The following is a 20,373-nucleotide window of genomic DNA, read 5'->3' as shown; positions in this document are numbered from 1 at the left end:
GTTGTAAGAGCAGATATAGATCCAGATCACAATTTAGTTGTGATGAACAGAGGGATGAAGTTTACGAAACAAGTCAGGAAGAAGCAATCTTTTAAGAAGTGGCCTACAGAAGTACTAAGGAATGAAGAGATACAATTGAAGTTCTCTGAGGCTATAGATACTGCAATAAGGAATAGTTCAGTAGACAGTTCAGTTCAAGAGGAGTGGTCATCTCTAAAAAGGATAATCACAGAAGTTGGAAAGGAAAACATAGGTGCAGAGAAGGTAACTGTGAAGAAACCATGGTAACAGAAAAAATACTTCAGGCAATCAATGAAAGAAGGAAGTGTAGAAATGTTCAGGAAAATTCAGGCATACAGAATACATTTCACTTAGGAGTGAAATAAATAGGAAGTGCAGGGAAACTAAGGTGAAATGGCTGCATGAAAAATGTGAAGAAATCAAAAAAATAAATGATTGTGAGAAGGGCTAGCTCAGCATACACAAAAGTCAAAAACAACCATTGTTGAAATTAAAGGCAAGTGTGGTAACATTAAGAGTGCAACGGGAATTTCATTGTTAAATGCAGAAGAGAGAGCGGATAGGCAGACGGAGTACATTGAAGGCCTCAGTAAGGGGGAAGACTGTTCTGATGCCACGATACATGAAGAAGTAGGAGCCAATAGGGATGAGATAGGGGATCCAGTAGGAGAATCAGAATTTAAAAGAGCTTTTGAAGACTTAAGATCAAATAAGGCAGAAGGGCTAGATAACATTCCATCATAATTTTTAAAATCATTGGGGGAAGTGGCAACAAAATGGCTATTCATGTTGGTATGTAGCATGTACAAGACTGGTGATATACTGTCAGACTTTTAAAAAAACATTATTTACACAATTCAGAAGATAGCAAGAGTCAACAAGTGTGACTATTATTGTACAATCAGCTTAAACACTCATGCATCCAAGGTGCTGACAAGAATAATATATATCTGTTAAGACATCAGGAAACAACTTCCATGGTAACAAAGAGGGCCATAGAGGGTGAAAACTGTGGGGGAAGATATAGATTGGAATACATCTAGCAAATAATTGAGAACATAGAATGCAAGTGCTAGAGGTTTCTACAGTGAAACAAACTTTTTCCTTCTCATACATTTCTCTGATACTATAAAGGTCACTGGAAGATTCCCATGGTTAAGAAACTGCAATGGCAACTTCACTTTATGGTACTGTGTCAGCACTACGTTGTGACACCACTGAGCTGGGTGCTGCAAGGACTGCGGGGATAGATGTGGTGGTGTTTCATCATTTAAAATTGCAAGTTCGGTCTTTTCAAATGCTGTGCCAGCTGTATTTTTAAATGAGTTTGTGTCCAAACTGTGAATGTCTTGAATGAGTGTACATAACTCAAAAATAAGTTGCCATATGGTGAAGTTCATGCTTCTTTTTCCTGTTGCTTTCTCTGTTGCATCGATAATGTATGATTCCAGCTAAATCTTCATTCATTTCTTTTGGTTTTAGTGTCATTGGCTGGGGTTTATAGACATATGTTCTGATTCAAAATTTGTTCCTCCAGCCACTTTCAAACATTTTCAGTGTCAGTTTAATACAGGCTCTGTACATTTTGATTGACAAAAATTCTGTGGACTACCATGGGTCACAAGTATTTCACATAACTATGAAAACTCCTACAAAAAATGAAAAGGTTGCAATCAGTGAGGGATATATGTAGAAGGAGACCTGTTTATATACAGGGTGTTACAAAAAGGTATGGCGAAACTTTCAGCAAACATTCCATACACACATAAAAAGAAAATATGTTATGTGGTCATGTGTCCAGAAATGCTTACTTTCCATGTTAGAGCCCATTTTATTACTTATCTTCAAATCACGTTAATCATGGAATGGAAACACACAGCAACAGAACGTACCAGCATGACTTCAAACACTTTGTTACAGGAAATGTTCAAAATGTCCTCCGTTAGTGGGGATACATGCATCCACCCTCCGTTGCACGGAATCACTGATGTGCTGATGCAGCCCGGAGAATGGCGTATTGTATCACAGCCGTCCACAATACGAGCACGAAGAGTCTCTACATTTGGTACCGGGGTTGCGTAGACAAGAGCTTTCAAATGCCCCCATAAATGAAAGTCATGAGGGTTGAGGTCAGGAGAGCATGGAGGCCATGGAATTGGTCCGCCTCTACCAATCCATCGGTCACCGAATCTGTTGTTGAGAAGCATATGAACACTTTGACTGAAATGTGCAGGAGCTCCATCGTGCATGAACTACATGTTGTGTCGTACTTGTAAAGGCACATGTTCTAGCAGCACAGGTAGAGTATCCCGTATGAAATCATGATAACATGCTCCATTGAGCGTAGGTGGAAGAACATGGGGCCCAATCAAGACATCACCAACAATGCCTGCCCAAACATTCACAGAAAATCTGTGTTGATGGCGTGATTGCACAATTGCATATGGATTCTCGTCAGCCCACACATGTTGATTGTGAAAATTTACAATTTGATCATGTTGGAATGAAGCCTCATCCGTAAAGAGAACATTTGCACTGAAATGAGGCTTGACACATTGTTGGATGAACCATTCACAGAAGTGTACCTGTGGAGGCCAATCAGCTGCCGATAGTGCCTGCACACGCTGTACATGGTACGGAAACAACTGGTTCTCCTGTAGCACTCTCCATACAGTGACGTGGTCAACGTTACCTTGTACAGCAGCAACTTCTCTGACGCTGACATTAGGGTTATTGTCAACTGCACAAAGAATTGCCTCATCCATTGCAGGTGTCCTCGTCATTCTAGATCTTCCCCAGTCGCGAGTCATAAGCTGGAATGTTCTGTGCTCCCTAAGACGCCGATCAATTGCTTCGAATGTCTTCCTGTCGGGACACCTTCATTCTGGAAATCTGTCTCGATACAAACGTACCGCGCCATGGCTATTGCCCCGTGCTAATCCATACATCAAATGGGCATCTGCCAACTCCGCATTTGTAAACATTGCACTGACTGCAAAACCACGTTCGTGATGAACACTAACCTGTTGATGCTACGTACTGATGTGCTTGATGCTAGTACTGTAGAGCAATGAGTCGCATGTCAACACAAGCACCGAAGTCAACATTACTTTCCTACAATTGGGCCAACTTGTGGTGAATTGAGGAAGTACAGTACATACTGATGAAACCAAAATGAGCGAAAGCGCTGGCAGGTTGATAGACACACAAACAAACACAAACATACACACAAAATTCAAGCTTTCGCAACAAACTGTTGCCTCATCAGGAAAGATGGAAGGAGAGGGAAAGACGAAAGGAAGTGGGTTTTAAGGGAGAGGGTAAGGAGTCATTCCAATCCCGGGAGCGGAAAGACTTACCTTGGGGGGGAAAAGGACGGGTATACACTCGCACACACACACATATCCATCCACACATATGTCTGCTTGTGTCTGTATATGTGTGGATGGATATGTGTGTGTGTGTGTGTGTGCGAGTGTATACCCGTCCTTTTTTCCCCCGAAGGTAAGTCTTTCCGCTCCCGGGATTGGAATGACTCCTTACCCTCTCCCTTAAAACCCACTTCCTTTCGTCTTTCCCTCTCCTTCCCTCTTTCCTGATGAGGCAACAGTTTGTTGCGAAAGCTTGAATTTTGTGTGTATGTTTGTGTTTGTTTGTGTGTCTATCGACGTGCCAGCACTTTCGTTTGGTAAGTCACATCATCTTTGTTTTTAGATATATTTTTCCCATGTGGAATGTTTCCCTCTATTAATTCATATATATACTTAAAACTTTTTGAGGCATGTTTGAAGAACAGGTGATTCTACAGAGCTAACAAGATTCACAGATGATGACAAAGTAAATATGTTCCTGGAAAATTATAAACACTATTCATGAAATTAATAAACATTGTTTTATTATGGAGCCCACAATAGGCTTGTGTAATGAGATAGCCTTGCGTATGTACCACACTCATTAGCACAAGCTCACTGCTTTGCACAATGAAGCTGAAATATTTGCAAAATTTAAATCTTACAGATTCAGCAGTATATGAGGTCTTGTTTTAGATGGATGAGACCCCTTGTATGAAGTTTCTAGGCATCCAGCTGTGTAAGGAAATGAGGTGACAAAAGCACATGGTAAAATAACAGTTCAGTCCTGGATGCTTTGCACTTACAAATTTCTCTCATTATGTTCACCTTGATGCAATTACTGGCACTCTCTGCATGCTTTTACTTGTTACTGCCCTGAGGCAGTACACCTAAGGTAAAAAAAGTATTTATTGTGTGAAGTAGCTAACAAAACATCTTGCAGGAACCTCTTCATGGACTTAGTGATTTATTCAGTTATGTATCAATACTCAGCTCCCTAATGGTGTTTCTGTTTAATAATAAGAATAAATGTAGGATGAACTATGTGATTCACATCCCTAATGTAGCATCAGGAATAAAAATAATTTTCATACGAGTTATGCATCCCTATCAAAGATTCAGAATGGAGTTTTACAGGACCCACCAGTGAGACAAAAAGATATCAGGTGGTAGTAAGACACAGTAGCAAGTGGGAGGGCACATTCTGCCATTTAGTTGTCGGGAATCCAGTGGAAGCACAAAATGCCTTTCAATGTCATTTTATTAATATTTTATTGTCAATTTAAGCTCACTAAGGATCGCTTAAGACTAGTTCTTCTACGATACTCCCTTCTGTTCCCAATATCTCTTGAGCCCTGCTGATAATTTCTCCTTCCTCTCCTGTGAAAGGGGCTTCTGACATTTAGGGACTCTAGGTGATGGGGTCAAAGACTCTACCATAGTACAAAATTTGGAATGATCTTCTACCTCAAGAACAGAGGTCCCAGTTGAAGCCAAGTCCTTCAGTACTTCATTGAGCCACAGGCTTCCAGTCTTGTAGCTTTTAACCAATGAGAAGATCTTCTTGGTAAGCCTATTGTTGTTCATTCATTGTAGGTGCCCATAGAACTTGAGCCTCCTATGTTGCATACTCATGTTGACTGATTCTAACTGGTGATACAATTCAGAATTAGACTTCAGTCAGTAGGTTCCATCTGGGAGCAATCTTGGGCCATGAATTTTTCAGAGAATACATCTTTCAGCTTTCCCCAGGTCATTCATCATGCCTTTTCTGTTCATCAGGAGGGTCTCTGCGGCATACAGAAACTGTGGCCTGTAATGACAGACCTTAGCATTCTTTGAAATGCACTTCTTGTTGTACAGATTGTGGGATAGATGGTATGCTGTGTTGAGTTTGTTACACCTTTATACAATGGAGGTGCTGTCTCTACCATTGGGGTGGACTATTCACCAAGAAAACGAAAGTGATTAACCCTCCCAGTCATTCCATGTATAGTGATCAAAGGGGTGTTACTGGAGTACTGTTGTCAGAGCATTTGGTCTTGTCATGTGATATTTGTAACCCTGACATCACAGTAATGACAGCATGCTTAGAGTTGTTGGTTAAGATTGCAATATCATCTGTGAAAGCAAGGCACCTTATCTCAATTCTTCAGGTCCCAGCTCCAACAGTAACTGGTTTGATTCCTAGATTCCTCATCATACATTCCCAGGTTTTGATGACTTTATCAAGCACCAGATTAAACAGAATGGCTGATAGACCAACACCCTGTCATACTCCCATTTTGATGTTGAAACTCTGACATAGTTCTCCTCTGAACTTCACCTTAGAGATTGTACCCTTGAGAGTCTGTTTGATGAAGGTGTGTGTGTTGTAATCCACACCTTGTTCTTGCAGTACTAAAAAGAGTGTTTGACAGTCAAGGAATCATAAGCTTCTGCAAAGTCAATGAAAACCATGGTGATGTTCATACTCCTTTTTTGTTTTAGCTGAAAAATAGTTTTCAGATTGAAGATCTGCTCTGTACAGGACCTTCCATGTCAAAATCCTCCTTGCTATTAACCAATTGTTTGATCACATTGACTTTCTACATTGTCCAGTTAAATCTAGGAATGCACTTTGTATCATTGGCAGCAGAGAGATCCCCCAGTGGTTGCTGATGTCACTGCAATCACCTTTATTATGTAAAAGGTGAATTACAGCTGATTTCCAGTCATCAGGGATCCTGCCAGTCTCTCAAAAGTTGACCAAGATCTGGTGTAGGACCTCTGTGATCGTATTTCCACCTGCTTTCAGAGTTTGTCATTTTAATATACAGTGTAATCAGTGATTCAAATATGGATAAGAAAACATGAACAGAGTGGACTGACCTGTTATTATCCTATAAACATTATGCTGAGTCATGTGGACTGATAATGTGTTGCCTTCAATGAAAAACTTTCACCAGGTGAGGTGTGCAGATTTACTTTTCTTTGTATTGCACCGCTAATGGCTATCCTTTTATTTTTTATATAAATGTAATAAGCTACCAAAAATTAATTCTTCAAAAGTCAATTAGATTTTGTAATCTTCCTCTTTCATTAGTGGGCACTGTATATTCTGGTGCAAAACTCTGTAGCAGGTTGTTTGTACACAGCAGCAGGAAATTGAAACTCTGCAGATATTCAAAAATAAAGTGAAGGAGTGCCTTATTAGCCACTTTTGTGATTTATCACAACATTTTAATGAAGGGACATAAATTTCTGTCAAATGTTTGTTTTCTAAAATTCTTGTTGCAGAACTGAGGATCAGAATCATGAGCCACTTCCTGCTACCCTGCAAAGCAGTAATGGAGGATCTTTTGACACTTGGAATCAAGGGTGAGCTAGCACTTAATGTACTCATTCAAATGTTAATGAAGTAGCAAACACTATTAGAGTGAGAATTAGGATGCTGCTCTCTGCAGTATGATATTTAAACTGTGAGTTAAATGAAGGCTCATAAGTAAGATGACAGGTTCTTTCCAGACAGTGAAAGGTTACACATGTTACATCAAAAGTGAACTAGTTTTTTATCTTCTATAGTTGCCTGCTCACTGGACTAAAAACTTTTTCCCTCCAAAGTTCCTTTCTATATAGGATTGTGATGAAGACAGAGGATACCAAGGAGTTGAATGTTCAAACAATTTGTTCTTTAAATCCTCCAGTTTTCCCTTAGCTAAGCACTTTCATTGTTCTGGTGAAGGATGAATATTTCTTTTGCAACCCTTGTTTCTTCTCACATGTTTCTCATCCTGTTAGTCCCACGGGCATATGTAACATCCACCAGTTACTCCAGGTTAATCAATGATAATGATCCTTGAGGTATTCCAGAAATCACTGGTTATAAGCTTTCAGGTACATGAGACTGACTTCAAATTTTTGGTGATGGATCATCGGCTTCCATTCTACAGAATTATTTATTACTTCATTTAGGGTGTCGAATAATGGTCCCACATTCAATCCACATTTACATATTGGTGCTAGATTGTTTGGTTCCATTTTGTGCACATTTTCAGTGTATCCATTTAGGGCTGCAGTTTTGTGTTAACCTCTTCACAAATCTCTTCAACAGGCTTATTACATTCACCCACTCATTTCCACTTCACAGAAAAACATAACAGTTATGATCCACCGAACAAGCTAATGTATATATCTAACTGTTTACAGTTATATGGTTTATTCTTATCCAACTTCCTGTCTCTTTCATTTAAATTTTCTCCAAAATGGAACATTTTAGCATTACTTTACACTGTTTTAAACAAGCACAGGGGAAGCATATGACTGCTTACTGTCTTTTTATTTGGCCAATACTCTATTACAAAAATACATGTATTGCTCTTCATAATTTGAGTTATGTATCAGTGTTAACAGCAGCTAGATATCTATTGAAGTTCTTTAATTATATGTGAGATATATGTGAATATATAGAAGCTTGCACAGCATAGGGTAGCATGGAGAGCTGCATCAAACCAGTCTCAGGACTGAAGACCACAACAACAACAACAACATATGTGAATAACAAAAGTGTTGAATTAAAAGCACCAGTTTACTTTTGTTCTACAGTATTACTGTACTACAGTATTGTAGTACTATGGTACTACTATAGAACAAAAGTAAATTGGTCCTTTTCATTTATTATAATGTGGTTCTACCAAGAACTGATGGAAGATTCTGTTAACATGACAAAAGTAGTGAAGTTGAGGAAGTAGATAAACAGAATTTAGAAATACCATAATAATTATTTTGTAGATATACACATTGCTGTATAAAATAAAAATTACACTACTTTCAGCTTACATAAAAAATGAAGTTAAATAATCAGAAGGATATTTATAAAGGTATTAATTTATTGATCACTCTTTGGATAAGGAGTTAATTCAATACTATATCTGAGAATATAGTGGAAGACATTAAATAGCATTTATTTATGTACGAGGTTATACTGAAATGTAATGCTTCCACCTTTGTAAATCTTCAACACTTGGCAGCATTGGTATGTGGCAGGTGCTGCCTTGTTGTGTAGCCTCTTCTCTACAGCTCCAGTTGGCAGGAAGCCTTAGCATTGAATGGTTGTGTTGTTACAGTGTAAAGTATGGAACCCTGTGCAGACGATCTGACAATGCCATTTAAGCAACGTGCAGTAATTGAATTCTTGACAGCAGAAGTGTCACCTCAAAGGAGATTCATCAGAGAATGAAAGCAGTTTATGGTGATTGTGTTGATGTGAGTACTGTGTGTCATTGGGTGAGTAAGTTTAAATATGTTGAGGTGGGAACATCTGACCTGCATGACAAACAAAGAGCTGGATGTCCTGTAACAGCAACCATCGAGTTTCACAAGCAAAATGTTGACAGATTGATTCAGGATGATCATTGTATCACTCAGAGAGAAATTGCAAGCACAATCGGCATTTCACAAGAACGTGCGGCCCACATTATTGCTTTGCTTGGTTATCGGAAGATCTGTGCATGATGGGTACCCAGGATGCTGACTCCTGAAATGAAAGTGCACAGACTTGAAATTTGCCAGGAACTCCTCTCGCTGTAGGATAATGAAGGTGACACCTTTCTCCATTCAGTTGTGACAGGAGACGAAATGTGGGTACACCATTATGACCCAGAAAACATCAGTCTATGGAATATCAGATGAAATGGCAGTCTATGGAATATCGACACAAAGACTTGCCCCAGAAAAAGAAATTCAAGACGCAGCCCTCAGCTGGAAAAATCATGGCCACAGTGTTGTGGGATGCAGATGGTGTTACCCATGTTGATTTCCTTGATTGTGGAATAATACTAAATTCAGAGCGTTACATCACAACACTGCAAACTCTGAAACGACAGCTAACAAGGGTCCGAAAGGAAAAGGAAGTTGTTTTCCTGCAACATGACAATGCTGCCAAACCACACACTTCACGTGCCACCACAATAGAACTTCAGAGACTGAATCTCACCACCATATGGCATCATAGTCCAGATTTAGCACTGTCTGACTTCCGTCTGTTCCCTATAATGAAAGACAATCTGCGGGGTAATCATTATGCTTCTGATAAAGACATTAAGAAAACTGTGAGACTGTGGTTGCAGAAACAGAGTGTCAACTTCTTCTGTGAGAGCTTCAGAAAACACATTCATCATTGGCAGAAATGTATGGAATTGGCTGGTGATTTTGTGGAAAAGTGAATATTGGTAATTGAAGATCACATTCTAAGGATTATTTCTACATTTGATTTATTGAAATATTCCCATACAAACCCAATTAACAAAGGTGGAGGCATTACTTTTCATTCAACCCTCATACTAATAAACAGAACTGAAGTTTTTATTCATAGTAAAATTATCACATAAAATGGAGATATTTTCCATGAAATTCACATCAAAACTACATTTGGTGTATGCTTATGCACAGCCTATAGTACTTGGTAAAACATAACATTCACACTGTGTATTTTTCAAAACATCAGTCAGATAGTGTCATCATGATTATAATCACCATCATCTGTTTCTACATCTATACTCTGTGAACCACTGTTAAGTGTATGACAGTGGATACGCCCCTCTGTACTGACTATTAGGGCAATTGTTTAAATGGCTCTGCATGTGTGCTGTAATTAATCTAATCTTGTCCTCACAGTCCCTATGGGATTAATATTTTGGAGGTTGTAGTACACTGCTTCGATCATTATTGAAAGCTGACTCTTGAAACTTTGTTAGTAGCCTTTCTGCCATCTTGACTGCCAAATGCATTTTATTCAGCATCTCTCAAAAGTTTCTTTACAGTGACTGTAAATCTTGGAGGTCACTCCTATTATTAACTGTCCTACTGGGTACATATCTATCCAGTGCATGGTCAACTGTTCTTTTAAACTTGAGCCATAGTTCCTCTACATGCTCCTGTCTTGAGCTAAAAGTTTCAAATTCCTCATTGAAGTATGACACTATTGATTCTCTGTCTAGTTCCCTGAACGTATAAATCTTTCTCCTTGTGTATTTTGCCCTTTGTGTTTTGGTATTCATTTTTGCTATAATTGCCTCATGGTCAACAATACCAGTTTCAATGTGGACTTCCTCAGAGAAGTCAAGCCTGTTTGTTGACATTAGATGTAATATATTTCCATCCCAAGTGGGGTTCTGAACTACTGTTCTAGGTAGCTTTCAGAGAAGGTATTTAGTAATGTTTCACAGGATGTCTTTCATACCCACCACTAACAAAACTGATTGTTTGATGATTAAAGTTTCCTCCAATGATTATAGTATCTTCACAGAACTTTCCTATTACAATGTAGTGCCTACTCTTGATACTGCATTTTTCCCAAGCAGTCTCATATGCAAATTCAACTTCTACCTTGGTGTATTTGAGTTTCTTGCCTACTGCAACAAATACACCACCTCCATTTCCCTGTTCTTTTGGTATACTCTTAAATTTTTCCCAACATCTCACCACTGTCAACTTCAGGTTTTATCCAAACAATGGAAAATCCAAGATAGAAGATGACAATATTATGAAAATGATAGTTGCTACTCACCATATTGTGGAGATGTTGAGGCATAGAAAGGCACAACAAGAAGGCTGTGAAACAAAGCTTTTGGCCAAACAGGCCTTCATCAGAATTAGACAACACACGTGTGTGTGTGTGTGTGTGTGTGTGTGTGTGTGTGTGTCTGTGTGTGTGTTTCCATGTGTGTGTATGTGGGGGAAGGGGGGGGGGGGGAGGGGGGGCGGGTATGTTGCCTAATTCTAATGAAGGCCTGTTTGGCCAAAAGCTTTGTTTGACAGTCTTCTTGTTGTGCCCATCTACAGCTCAGCATCTCCATTATATGATGTAGCAGTTATCCTTTTCATAACACTGTCAGGTTTGAATTAGCTTTCAGTGCCTAATATTATGTGAGCTTCAGTGTTTTTTGGAATGCTTCAAGCTCTGACACTTGGCTCCAAATGCTTTGGCATTTAACCACCAGGATTTTGATACTCTGATCCATATAAGGCATTTCTTTGGGATTTACACTGATATTTCTGGGTTTCCCATAGCTATCATTATCTGGACTGAATGGAGAGTTACCTAATCTAAAAAGCTCTTTTGTGCATCCCACACACAGTCAGCTACCTGGGTAGGAGCCTCTGACATGTATCACACACCTGACCCATTAATGGGATCCCACAGTTCTCAACCTTATGGTGCAAATTGAGGAAGTCGCAGCCTAGCTTGTCATAGAACCTTCAAAATCTCTGGTCCATTTCTTCCACTCAACTAATAACCAAGGAGCGATGATCTGTTCTGGGGACAATGCTGCAGGTTGTGAGCTTCACTGAAACTCCATGAACAAGGATGTTATTCTCAACCGTCTCTGCTAGTCATTGGAATGCTCCAAGTATGATCTCAAAGCCCAGACAAAATTCATCACTTGTTCCAACTTGCACCACAGTCTGTAGTTGGTTGCACCATGTGCCCTAAATGGTTGTCAGAATAGCCTCTTCAGCATGCCTCCAAGCATACACACTGAGTATACCTGGTATTTCTTTCCATCCCTTGTTGCAGTTTCCTTAAGGGGACCACTATTCATTATACATTGGAACTGACAGTGACTAATAGATCCCTACCCTTTTGTGTTTGCCTCCTCTTGAAATGGAGTACAGCTTATTTCCCCAAAACAGGTGACGTGAGCCCTACTGACTCATTTCCAGTCTCAGTGAAAGACAGCACCTTGAGCTTGTTTGTTAGAGAGTTTGGTACAGCAGTCTGAGTCCTCCTTGGTTCCTGTCTACCCTATACAGGATACCTAGATCCAACATTGTCATTCCATGCACCATCAGGTGGATGAGTAATGATGGGTCTTGTATTTCCTGCAGGAGAGACAGTGTCCACAGAAGAGGATAGTACCTTGAGTATCTTTGGTGCCTCTGGTACACAACTCTTGGTAACCCTCCAAAAACATCCATTCACAGCAGCTTCCAATCACCTGACTGTAGTCAGGGCTATTTCCAACTGCTTGTAAATAGTAACCAATTCATTCCCTGCCTGAGAACAGTAAACACAATGTGCGTGCATTATGCCAGCTGCAATATTTTAGAGAATGGTGAACAATGTATGCCTGGTGCAGTATTTTACTGAATAGCACATAAATAACTTTATACTAAGCTTGCTGTTTCTTTTTTAATTTATGAGTTTTATATGCTATGAATATTATCTACAATCTTTTGGAATTGAAGTAATTTATAGCCAAAAATGAGGTGTCTGTTATGACAACAGAAAACTTGGTACAAGTTTTACCAGTTCTCTGAAGCATTTCTTGGGACATGATTACTAAGAAAGTTCAGCAGTAGAAATATTGTACAATAAATGTATAAAATATACACTCCTAGTATAAGAGAAAACTAATATGACACAATGTGTTACTTAATGTTACATCTTCAAAGTAACTGTAAATCATAAACACCAATTTACCATGAAAATCTTTGCAAACATCCAAAACTTCTCAAAGTGTACTTTTTTCACACAAATATATGATGAAATTTGGGTACTGTTGGTTGCAAGCAGGGACAGAGTGGCCAAGATTTCTGAAAAGTACAGTTATTATTGATTGGCAACATTGTGAAAACGATAGACTGCTACTCATCATATAGTGGAGATGTTGGGGGTCACAGATAAGCATATCAAAAGGCTGTAAACAAGTAACCCTTTGACCAAGAAGACCTTCATTGGAATTAGACAACACACACACACTCATGCAAATGCAACTCACACACACATGACCACAGTCTCTGGCTGCCTCAATTGAATCTGGCAGCTTCACTTGAATCTGGCATTGGCAGTCAGACTCTGTGGTTGTGTGTGTGTGTGTGTGGAATTGCATTTGCACGAGGGTGTGTATGTTGTCCAATTCTGATGAAGGCCTTTTTGACTGAAAGTTATGACTGCCTGAACTGAGTCTGGTCTTGGCAGCCAGGGACTGTGGTCACTTGTGTGTGAGTTGTGCTTGCGTGTGTATGTGTGTGTGTGTGTGTGTGTGTGTGTTGTCTAATTCAGATGAGGGCCTTTATGGCTGAAAGCTTTCATGTTTGAGAGTCTTTTTGTCACACCTACCTGCAACTCAATATCTCCACTATATGATGAATAGCAATCTATCCTTTTCATAATATTTTCATTATTCTGTACGAGATTTTCATTTATTTGTTGGAGAATTTTGATCTACTATGTGCCTTACCATTCTTCATTAGTACGTCAGATGTAGAACTTTTCAATTATAAGAGAAAGGGAAAGAAGAAATATTGTTTAGATTTCATTTAACAACATTGCTTTTCAGTTTACAAATGAAAAACTTAAATTACTAACGCTAAAAAACTATATTGTATGAATTTTAAATTTTAAATAATTTAAATTTTAATTTACAAGTACAATTTACAAATGCTTTGAATTAAAATTCAAGAACTCATTTACCAAGTAAAACCAGTGATTAATTGGAAGTAACTCTAGTTTACTTTAAAAAGATATTTCACTTTTTTTGTTATTTTATATAGCTACATGTACTACTGAAAAATTTAACTTTTCAGTGGAGCGAACAATTGTGGAGCAATCATCCCCGCATTGTTTTCACATAACATAGAGAATTATATTCAAGTAGCATACTTGAGAACAGTGCTTAGGGAGAGAACAGTGCTTAGAGAGGTAGAAAGAATTGAAAATTCATACTGCACATTGTGAAAAGTATTCAAATGCTTAAAGGTTCTGAATTTGAAATGTCTCTCCAGATCAAGTACTGTGATGCCAACAGATACTCAATGCAGCAATGCAGCAACATCTATTCTGTGTATGAAGTAACTACACAGCATACATAGTGTCCACTAATAAAAATTATGCTGATTCATCTCTTTATAATGTGATCAAATTATTCCAATTTAATGAAAAGGTTTTGTATTTTAAAATACCGATTTCTGTCTTTGAAGTTTGCCTGAGAACAATTAATGTTAAGCAATCCAAATTTATTCATATGCATCACAAGCATGTTACATCAAGCACTGCATTTTCCTTGTGAATATTTTGTGAGTGAGTTACTGTGAAGGTGCAATTACACTTTGAAAGATGACTTGTGGTGGTGGTGGTGGTGGTGGTGACAAGGCAATATTAGTTGCAGGCTAGTGCACAACCTGTTAGATGGTTCACCTGCACAAGGGTTTGATTGTACACCATTGCTTTGAGCCATATACTAATTCAACAAATAATGTCAATCTATGAACAGTCAAAGAATAATTTAAACCACCTTTCACTATGAAAACATCAAGTAAACTGGGAACGGTCTATTTGTCCATTGATGTATCCTGACACAGGGTCAGACTCAAGTTCACTTTAATTTCAGTCAAAAAATGTTCCCTTAATTGGAGGCCATACCAGGGCTAATATTCACAACTAATAATTTATGTTTTGTAAAGCAGTGCAAGCAAAAAATTCATACATGTACAGTGTTTCACTTTTGCAAGGGCATGCTAATGTTGACTAATTCCACAAAATAATTGGGTTCACACAGTCTAATATGAAAGTCAACATTTGTTGGCTGACTCAACAAATAAACTCATCTTCACAATTCTAAGCTGTTGTATCAAGACTGAACAAATCCAACACCAGTGGCTCACAGGCCGTACAGCTCTTACCCTCACCACCAATACTGACAAAAGACTGTGAACATGCACTGCTTTCTCCTGCTGCAACTTGATCATATGACCACTACTTGAGTCATATCAGTGTTTAACTCCTAGACAACTGAAATTATTCACGATTTTAAATATATTTATATTAAACACATAATACAGATCTCTGTGCTACTTTTGTACTTGTATTTGTATTTGTATTTGTACTTGTATTTTTATTGATCCAGGCAATCATAGTATTGTACAGCTGTACATATGATATTGGATAGGTCAAGAGAGCAATTTACAGTAATTTTTACAAATTGATGTTTACATTATTTTGTAGCAAGGAAATTATCTATCTTCAACAAAACAGTTAATACAAATCAAAGAGATGTAAGGTTTTACATATGATATTGGATAGGTCAAGGTAACATATTTGCAGGTAATATTTAATAAATTGATTTTTCATTATTTTGCAATGAGGAAGTTAGCTATCTTTAACAAAACAGTAAATGCAAATGTTGTATGGTAAAATACAAACAGCCAATACAAATGTAATAGTAAAGTAGTCCAGTGTATTTCATAGACATGCACAGTATATAATTTTCAGACCTAATTGAACATTTATCATATTTTTTACATTTTTAACCCCTTTCAAAAAAATGATCAACTGCATAAAAGCAATGGTCCAAGAGATATTTTTTTAACTTATGTGTGAAGGCTCTTGGGTTCTTTGTTGCTTTGATTTCATTGGGTAAATTATTATACATTTTTATCCCAACATTTAAAACACTTTTTTGGTAGCAGGTAGTTCTGGACTGAATCATATGTAGGTCAGATTGCTGCCTTGTTGCATAGTTATGAATATCTCCATTGAATTTTAGTGTGCAGTCATTGTTTAACAGGTATGACTTGACAAATGAGACGATATTATAAATGTAAGCAGAGGGCAGTGTCATAATGCCATTTGTTTTGAAATGTTGTCTGCATGATTCGTTATGTCTTAGATTACATATTATGCGTATTGCCATTTTTTGCATTTTAAAAATATATCTACCTCCAGGTGAGTTCCCCCAAAATATGATTCCATACTATAATGTAGAATGGAAGTAAGCATAATATACATGTATGAGAACAGATTTTGTGACTGATTTTTTGAGTATCCTTAAAATGTAACACGCAGTTGAGAGCTTTTTTGAGATATAATTTGTGTGTGTCTCCCACTTAAGATTTTCTGCAAGCCATATGCCAAGAAACTTGACAGAGTCCACACACATAAGCTCTTGGTTATTTAGAATCACATCAGGCATTTCTTGTTTTTGGGATGAGAGTCTGAAGTTGATGTAGGTTGTTTTCTGTATGTTTATAATCAGTTTGTTCTCGTTGAACCATTTGCTGAGTGACGACATAAGCGGTTTAATTTTTTGGTTGTGGTCCTCTGTATCAGTACCCGTTATTAGAACACTTGTGTCATCGGCAAATAGTGTGGTATGTCCTGTAGCAAGCTTTGTGCTTATATCATCAATGTATAGCAGAAACAGTATGGGTCACAGGATTGAGCCTTGTGGCACACCATGTCTAATAGGCATTGTGTCTAATAGGCATTGATGGGTGGTTGTATTCTTTTTTTCAAAATTAATTTCAACTTTTTGAAATCTGTTTGACAGGTAAGATTCTAACCATTTGTTTGCAATTCCTCTTATACCTTTATTTGCTAACTTCTTAAGGAGTATGGTATGGTCAATTACATCAAACACTTTGGATAAATCTAAAAAGATACCAGTAGTGATTTCCTTATTATCCAGTGCTTTTAAGGTTTCGTTGAGATGCTCATAAATAGCTGTGGTAGTTGTCTTTTGCTTTCTAAAACCATGCTGGTGTTTTGTCAATAAGGATAGTTTATTAGTAAAGTCTTCCAATCTGGTGTAAAATAATTTTTCAAATATTTTTGAGAATGAGCTGAGTTGTGCTATGGGCCGGTAATTGGCTACATCATTTTTAGAGCCCTTTTTGTGAAGTGGGGTAATTTTAGAAGTTTTTAGTGGGTCAGGGAAAACTCCATTTGTAAAGGATGCATTTATTATGTGGGTTAGGGGTTCTACAATGGATTCCCCACATTTCTTTACAATTAAATCAGGAATATTGTCACTACCACTGGAGTACTTATTCTTTAGTCCTTTTATAACTGTAAGTACTTCAGGATTGGAGACTTTGTGAAGCAACATTGATGCCTGTACCGGTGTGGTTTCTATTAGTGTTTGGTGTTGAGCATTTGGTCTTTATCAGGTTTTCTGCTATTTTGCTAAAATAGTCATTAAAACCATTTACTATTTTTTGGGGATCTGATGTGACTTCATCATTTAGGTTTAGTTTTAATGTTTTGTTTATAACATGCTGCTTACTGTTTGTTTCTTTTTTTACAACTGTCCACAAGCCTTTCATTTTATTGTTAGATTCCTTTATAAATTTATCATTGTATAATTTTTTTGCTTGTTGGATAACTTTCCTATAGATTGCAAAATAGGTCTTACAATATGACCTAAACTGATCATCGACGTCATGGTGTTTCATGTGATTTTTTAGTCACGCTTTTTTGGCTGGAAATCTTTATCCCTTTTGTTACCCATGAGTTTGTGTGTTTGTTTCTGATTTTCCTTGATTTCAGTGGAAATTCAGTATTGAAGTGGTGGAGAAATGTTTCATGGAAGGAATTAAATATGTAGTTTACATCATTTTCTTTATAGACCTCTGCCCAGTTTTCAGCCCTTAACAGATAGTTAAAAAGCCTTATATTATCATCATTAAATTGCCTTTGTATTTTAGTTATTGTGGGATATTGTCCTATGTAATTTAAAATCGCTGTTAGTATTTGGGCCTCATGGTCACTGTAACCTGTGCTGACGACTTCGATTGAGTGGTGCAGTTTGTCTGTGTTTATGAAAATCTGATCTAGAGCTGTTTTTGAATTTTTTGTGATCCTGGTTGGTGTGTTTACAGTTGGGGATAGGTTGAATGAATTTGTAATATTCAACAATTCGTCTTTGTTTTTTCCAGGTGTGAGGAAGTCAATATTAAAGTCTCCACTTATTAATAGATTTTTGTTTAGTGAGTGAATTTTTGTGAGTAGTGTTTCGAGGGAGTGTTTGAAGGTTTGGATGTTCCCATCAGGGGCTCTATATACTTTCAGTATCAATAGGTTATAGTCTGTTTTGCATTTCATTATTGTACAGATTAACAGATTAATTCTACATTCAGCTGAAACTGTCTTTTACGTAGTACCTTTCACGCTATGAATCAGAACTACAGGAAAAATCAAATTTGCAGTTTAATTCTTTATGCTTGTAGGTTGCCACTGAAGGTAAATGGAAGTATTGTACAACATTATTTTACAAGGATATATTACCAAAATGTATAAGCAATGAAGAAAATTATACAACTACTTATGCACAAGCTAATCTATGAGTGTAATTGTGGCAGAGCTTTGGCACAGCCTCTCTACTATGATATTTTTTGTCTAGTGAAAAGTATATACTCACAAGTATTTTTTTAAAAAAAACATATCTAAGCTTTAGTAACATAACTAATATGGCTGGTGGAGACTTTATTGGAATTTTCACTTACTTTTTGTATTTTTTTGTGTTCTTTAGTGGATATGTAATTTAGGAGTAGACACACTCAGAATTTTGTCCTAACAGCATGTCATCTGCTAACACTTAGCTGTATGGTGTATTTAATGATGCAGGATTTCCTGAAAGCGGTTGCACACCAAACTGTGGCTCAGTCATAGCCATCTCACCAGCTATACATCACTCAGACTGGCCTTCACATTTCATGACTGATATATGTATATAAACCCACAGCCTGTAGCTTTGAATCATATTAGTCTGCTGCATGCGATTCAAAGAAGCACCAGACCCAAGCTGAATGTGTCTGTCATTAGTTAAAATTACCTAATTTCTAGTTGAACCAAAATATGTGTATGGAATTTTTGAGACAAAAGAGAAAAAAAATGATCTCCCCAAGGATTAACCCTCCAGTGGGTGCGCCTGTGTGTAAAGTGCACCAGTCACAAATAACATTGTTTTGTACCACTCCAATGTTGTTTTACAACTGTGAACCCATACCTATTCATTCATTACTGCAGCAACTAACAGAGTAATAAGTTGTGTAAGTGAGCGGTAGCACTCTAAAACAAACAGAAAACTGGGTAAAACAAAGATACTATCCATTCAAGAAAATTACCCAGTTTTTGACCTGGCAGCACAGCCCACAATGAGGCAGTTATCTATGAATAAATTAGTAGTCAAATAAGTGGATGGCAGGGATCTGATGCAACTGCACTGTTCAATGCTTCGAGTGGGTCATCAGCGTGGGTGACAACTGTGCGTGACACAAAATGATACAGTGAAAGGTTTATGTTATTATTGATTAACTGAACAGTGGTTCAGTTTATATAATGTTTTTTATTTTATCATTGTTTAATTAAACTAAGATTAAACTGTAATTTTGTTTATATATGTTTACCATGGTAACATAAAGACAGCTATTCCTTATATGTGTACAAAGGCGCCATGTGCCTTCTTGTGCTATTCCCACTCAAGAGTTGAATACACTCCTGTAAACTACATCTAAATGAACTCATTCATTTATGTCAGTTATAGTTACTAGTTCATTTGTCATTTATGAGCACCTCTCATATTACAACAACACTATTTTCACTGCAACTCTATTTTGAGAATGGTCCCTGCAAGTCAAGATGGTTAGTTCTTGCATCAGTTCACTATGGATTGCTCTCCATTCATTCTTGCTTACAGCCAGCAGTATTGTGTATTTATCGCCAGCCAACTCATCTGATCAGACAACGAATTTCCAAAATCAATGTTTGCTCAGGTAAATTGACCCCATCCCATATGAGGAAACCCAACAATCCTATCCCCAAGCTCTAGTTTTAACTCCAGATGTCATACACATATTAACAAATATAATAAAACCCTAAAATTAATTTTTTAAATGACTATTTTCTTAAACAAATGATCTACATATTGCCTTCCTACTTCTATATTTACTTTCCTAACTTCTTTAAACAGAAATATGGACATTACACATAATTCCCACACAGACAAGATTTCTGACATCTTCATATCATCTGTGAATATTTTTTATCAGCCAACATACACACATACTAACTTTACACAGTGACACCACCAAATAATTAGAACTGTACAAACATGTCATATTAGTATACACTTTATATATCAGATTACCTGCATTATTTCTCACAGCATGATTATAACTGTTATAGTCTTTAAGCCAAACTGTATCTTTGATATTGAGGATACTAAACTCTAGGGTCTATGCA

At 37.4% G+C, this 20,373-nt stretch overlaps 1 protein-coding gene across 2 annotated transcripts in view; it reads left to right on the top strand.

Annotated features, from left to right (window-relative positions):
* The window catches only part of LOC124606353 (cyclic GMP-AMP synthase-like), a 353,987-nt gene that overhangs the window by 254,112 nt on the left and 79,502 nt on the right, over positions 1-20,373 (top strand). For both annotated transcript variants that reach the window (XM_047138335.1, XM_047138334.1), the window contains exon 10: positions 6,651-6,731. In XM_047138335.1, coding sequence (XP_046994291.1) covers positions 6,651-6,731 — 81 coding nt within the window. The remainder of the gene's footprint in view (positions 1-6,650; positions 6,732-20,373) is intronic.

The sequence above is a fragment of the Schistocerca americana genome, chromosome 3 (assembly GCF_021461395.2).
Source record: "Schistocerca americana isolate TAMUIC-IGC-003095 chromosome 3, iqSchAmer2.1, whole genome shotgun sequence".
In the NCBI taxonomy this organism is placed as follows: Eukaryota; Metazoa; Arthropoda; class Insecta; order Orthoptera; family Acrididae; genus Schistocerca; species Schistocerca americana.
This window is presented reverse-complemented; position numbering and strand designations above follow the sequence as displayed.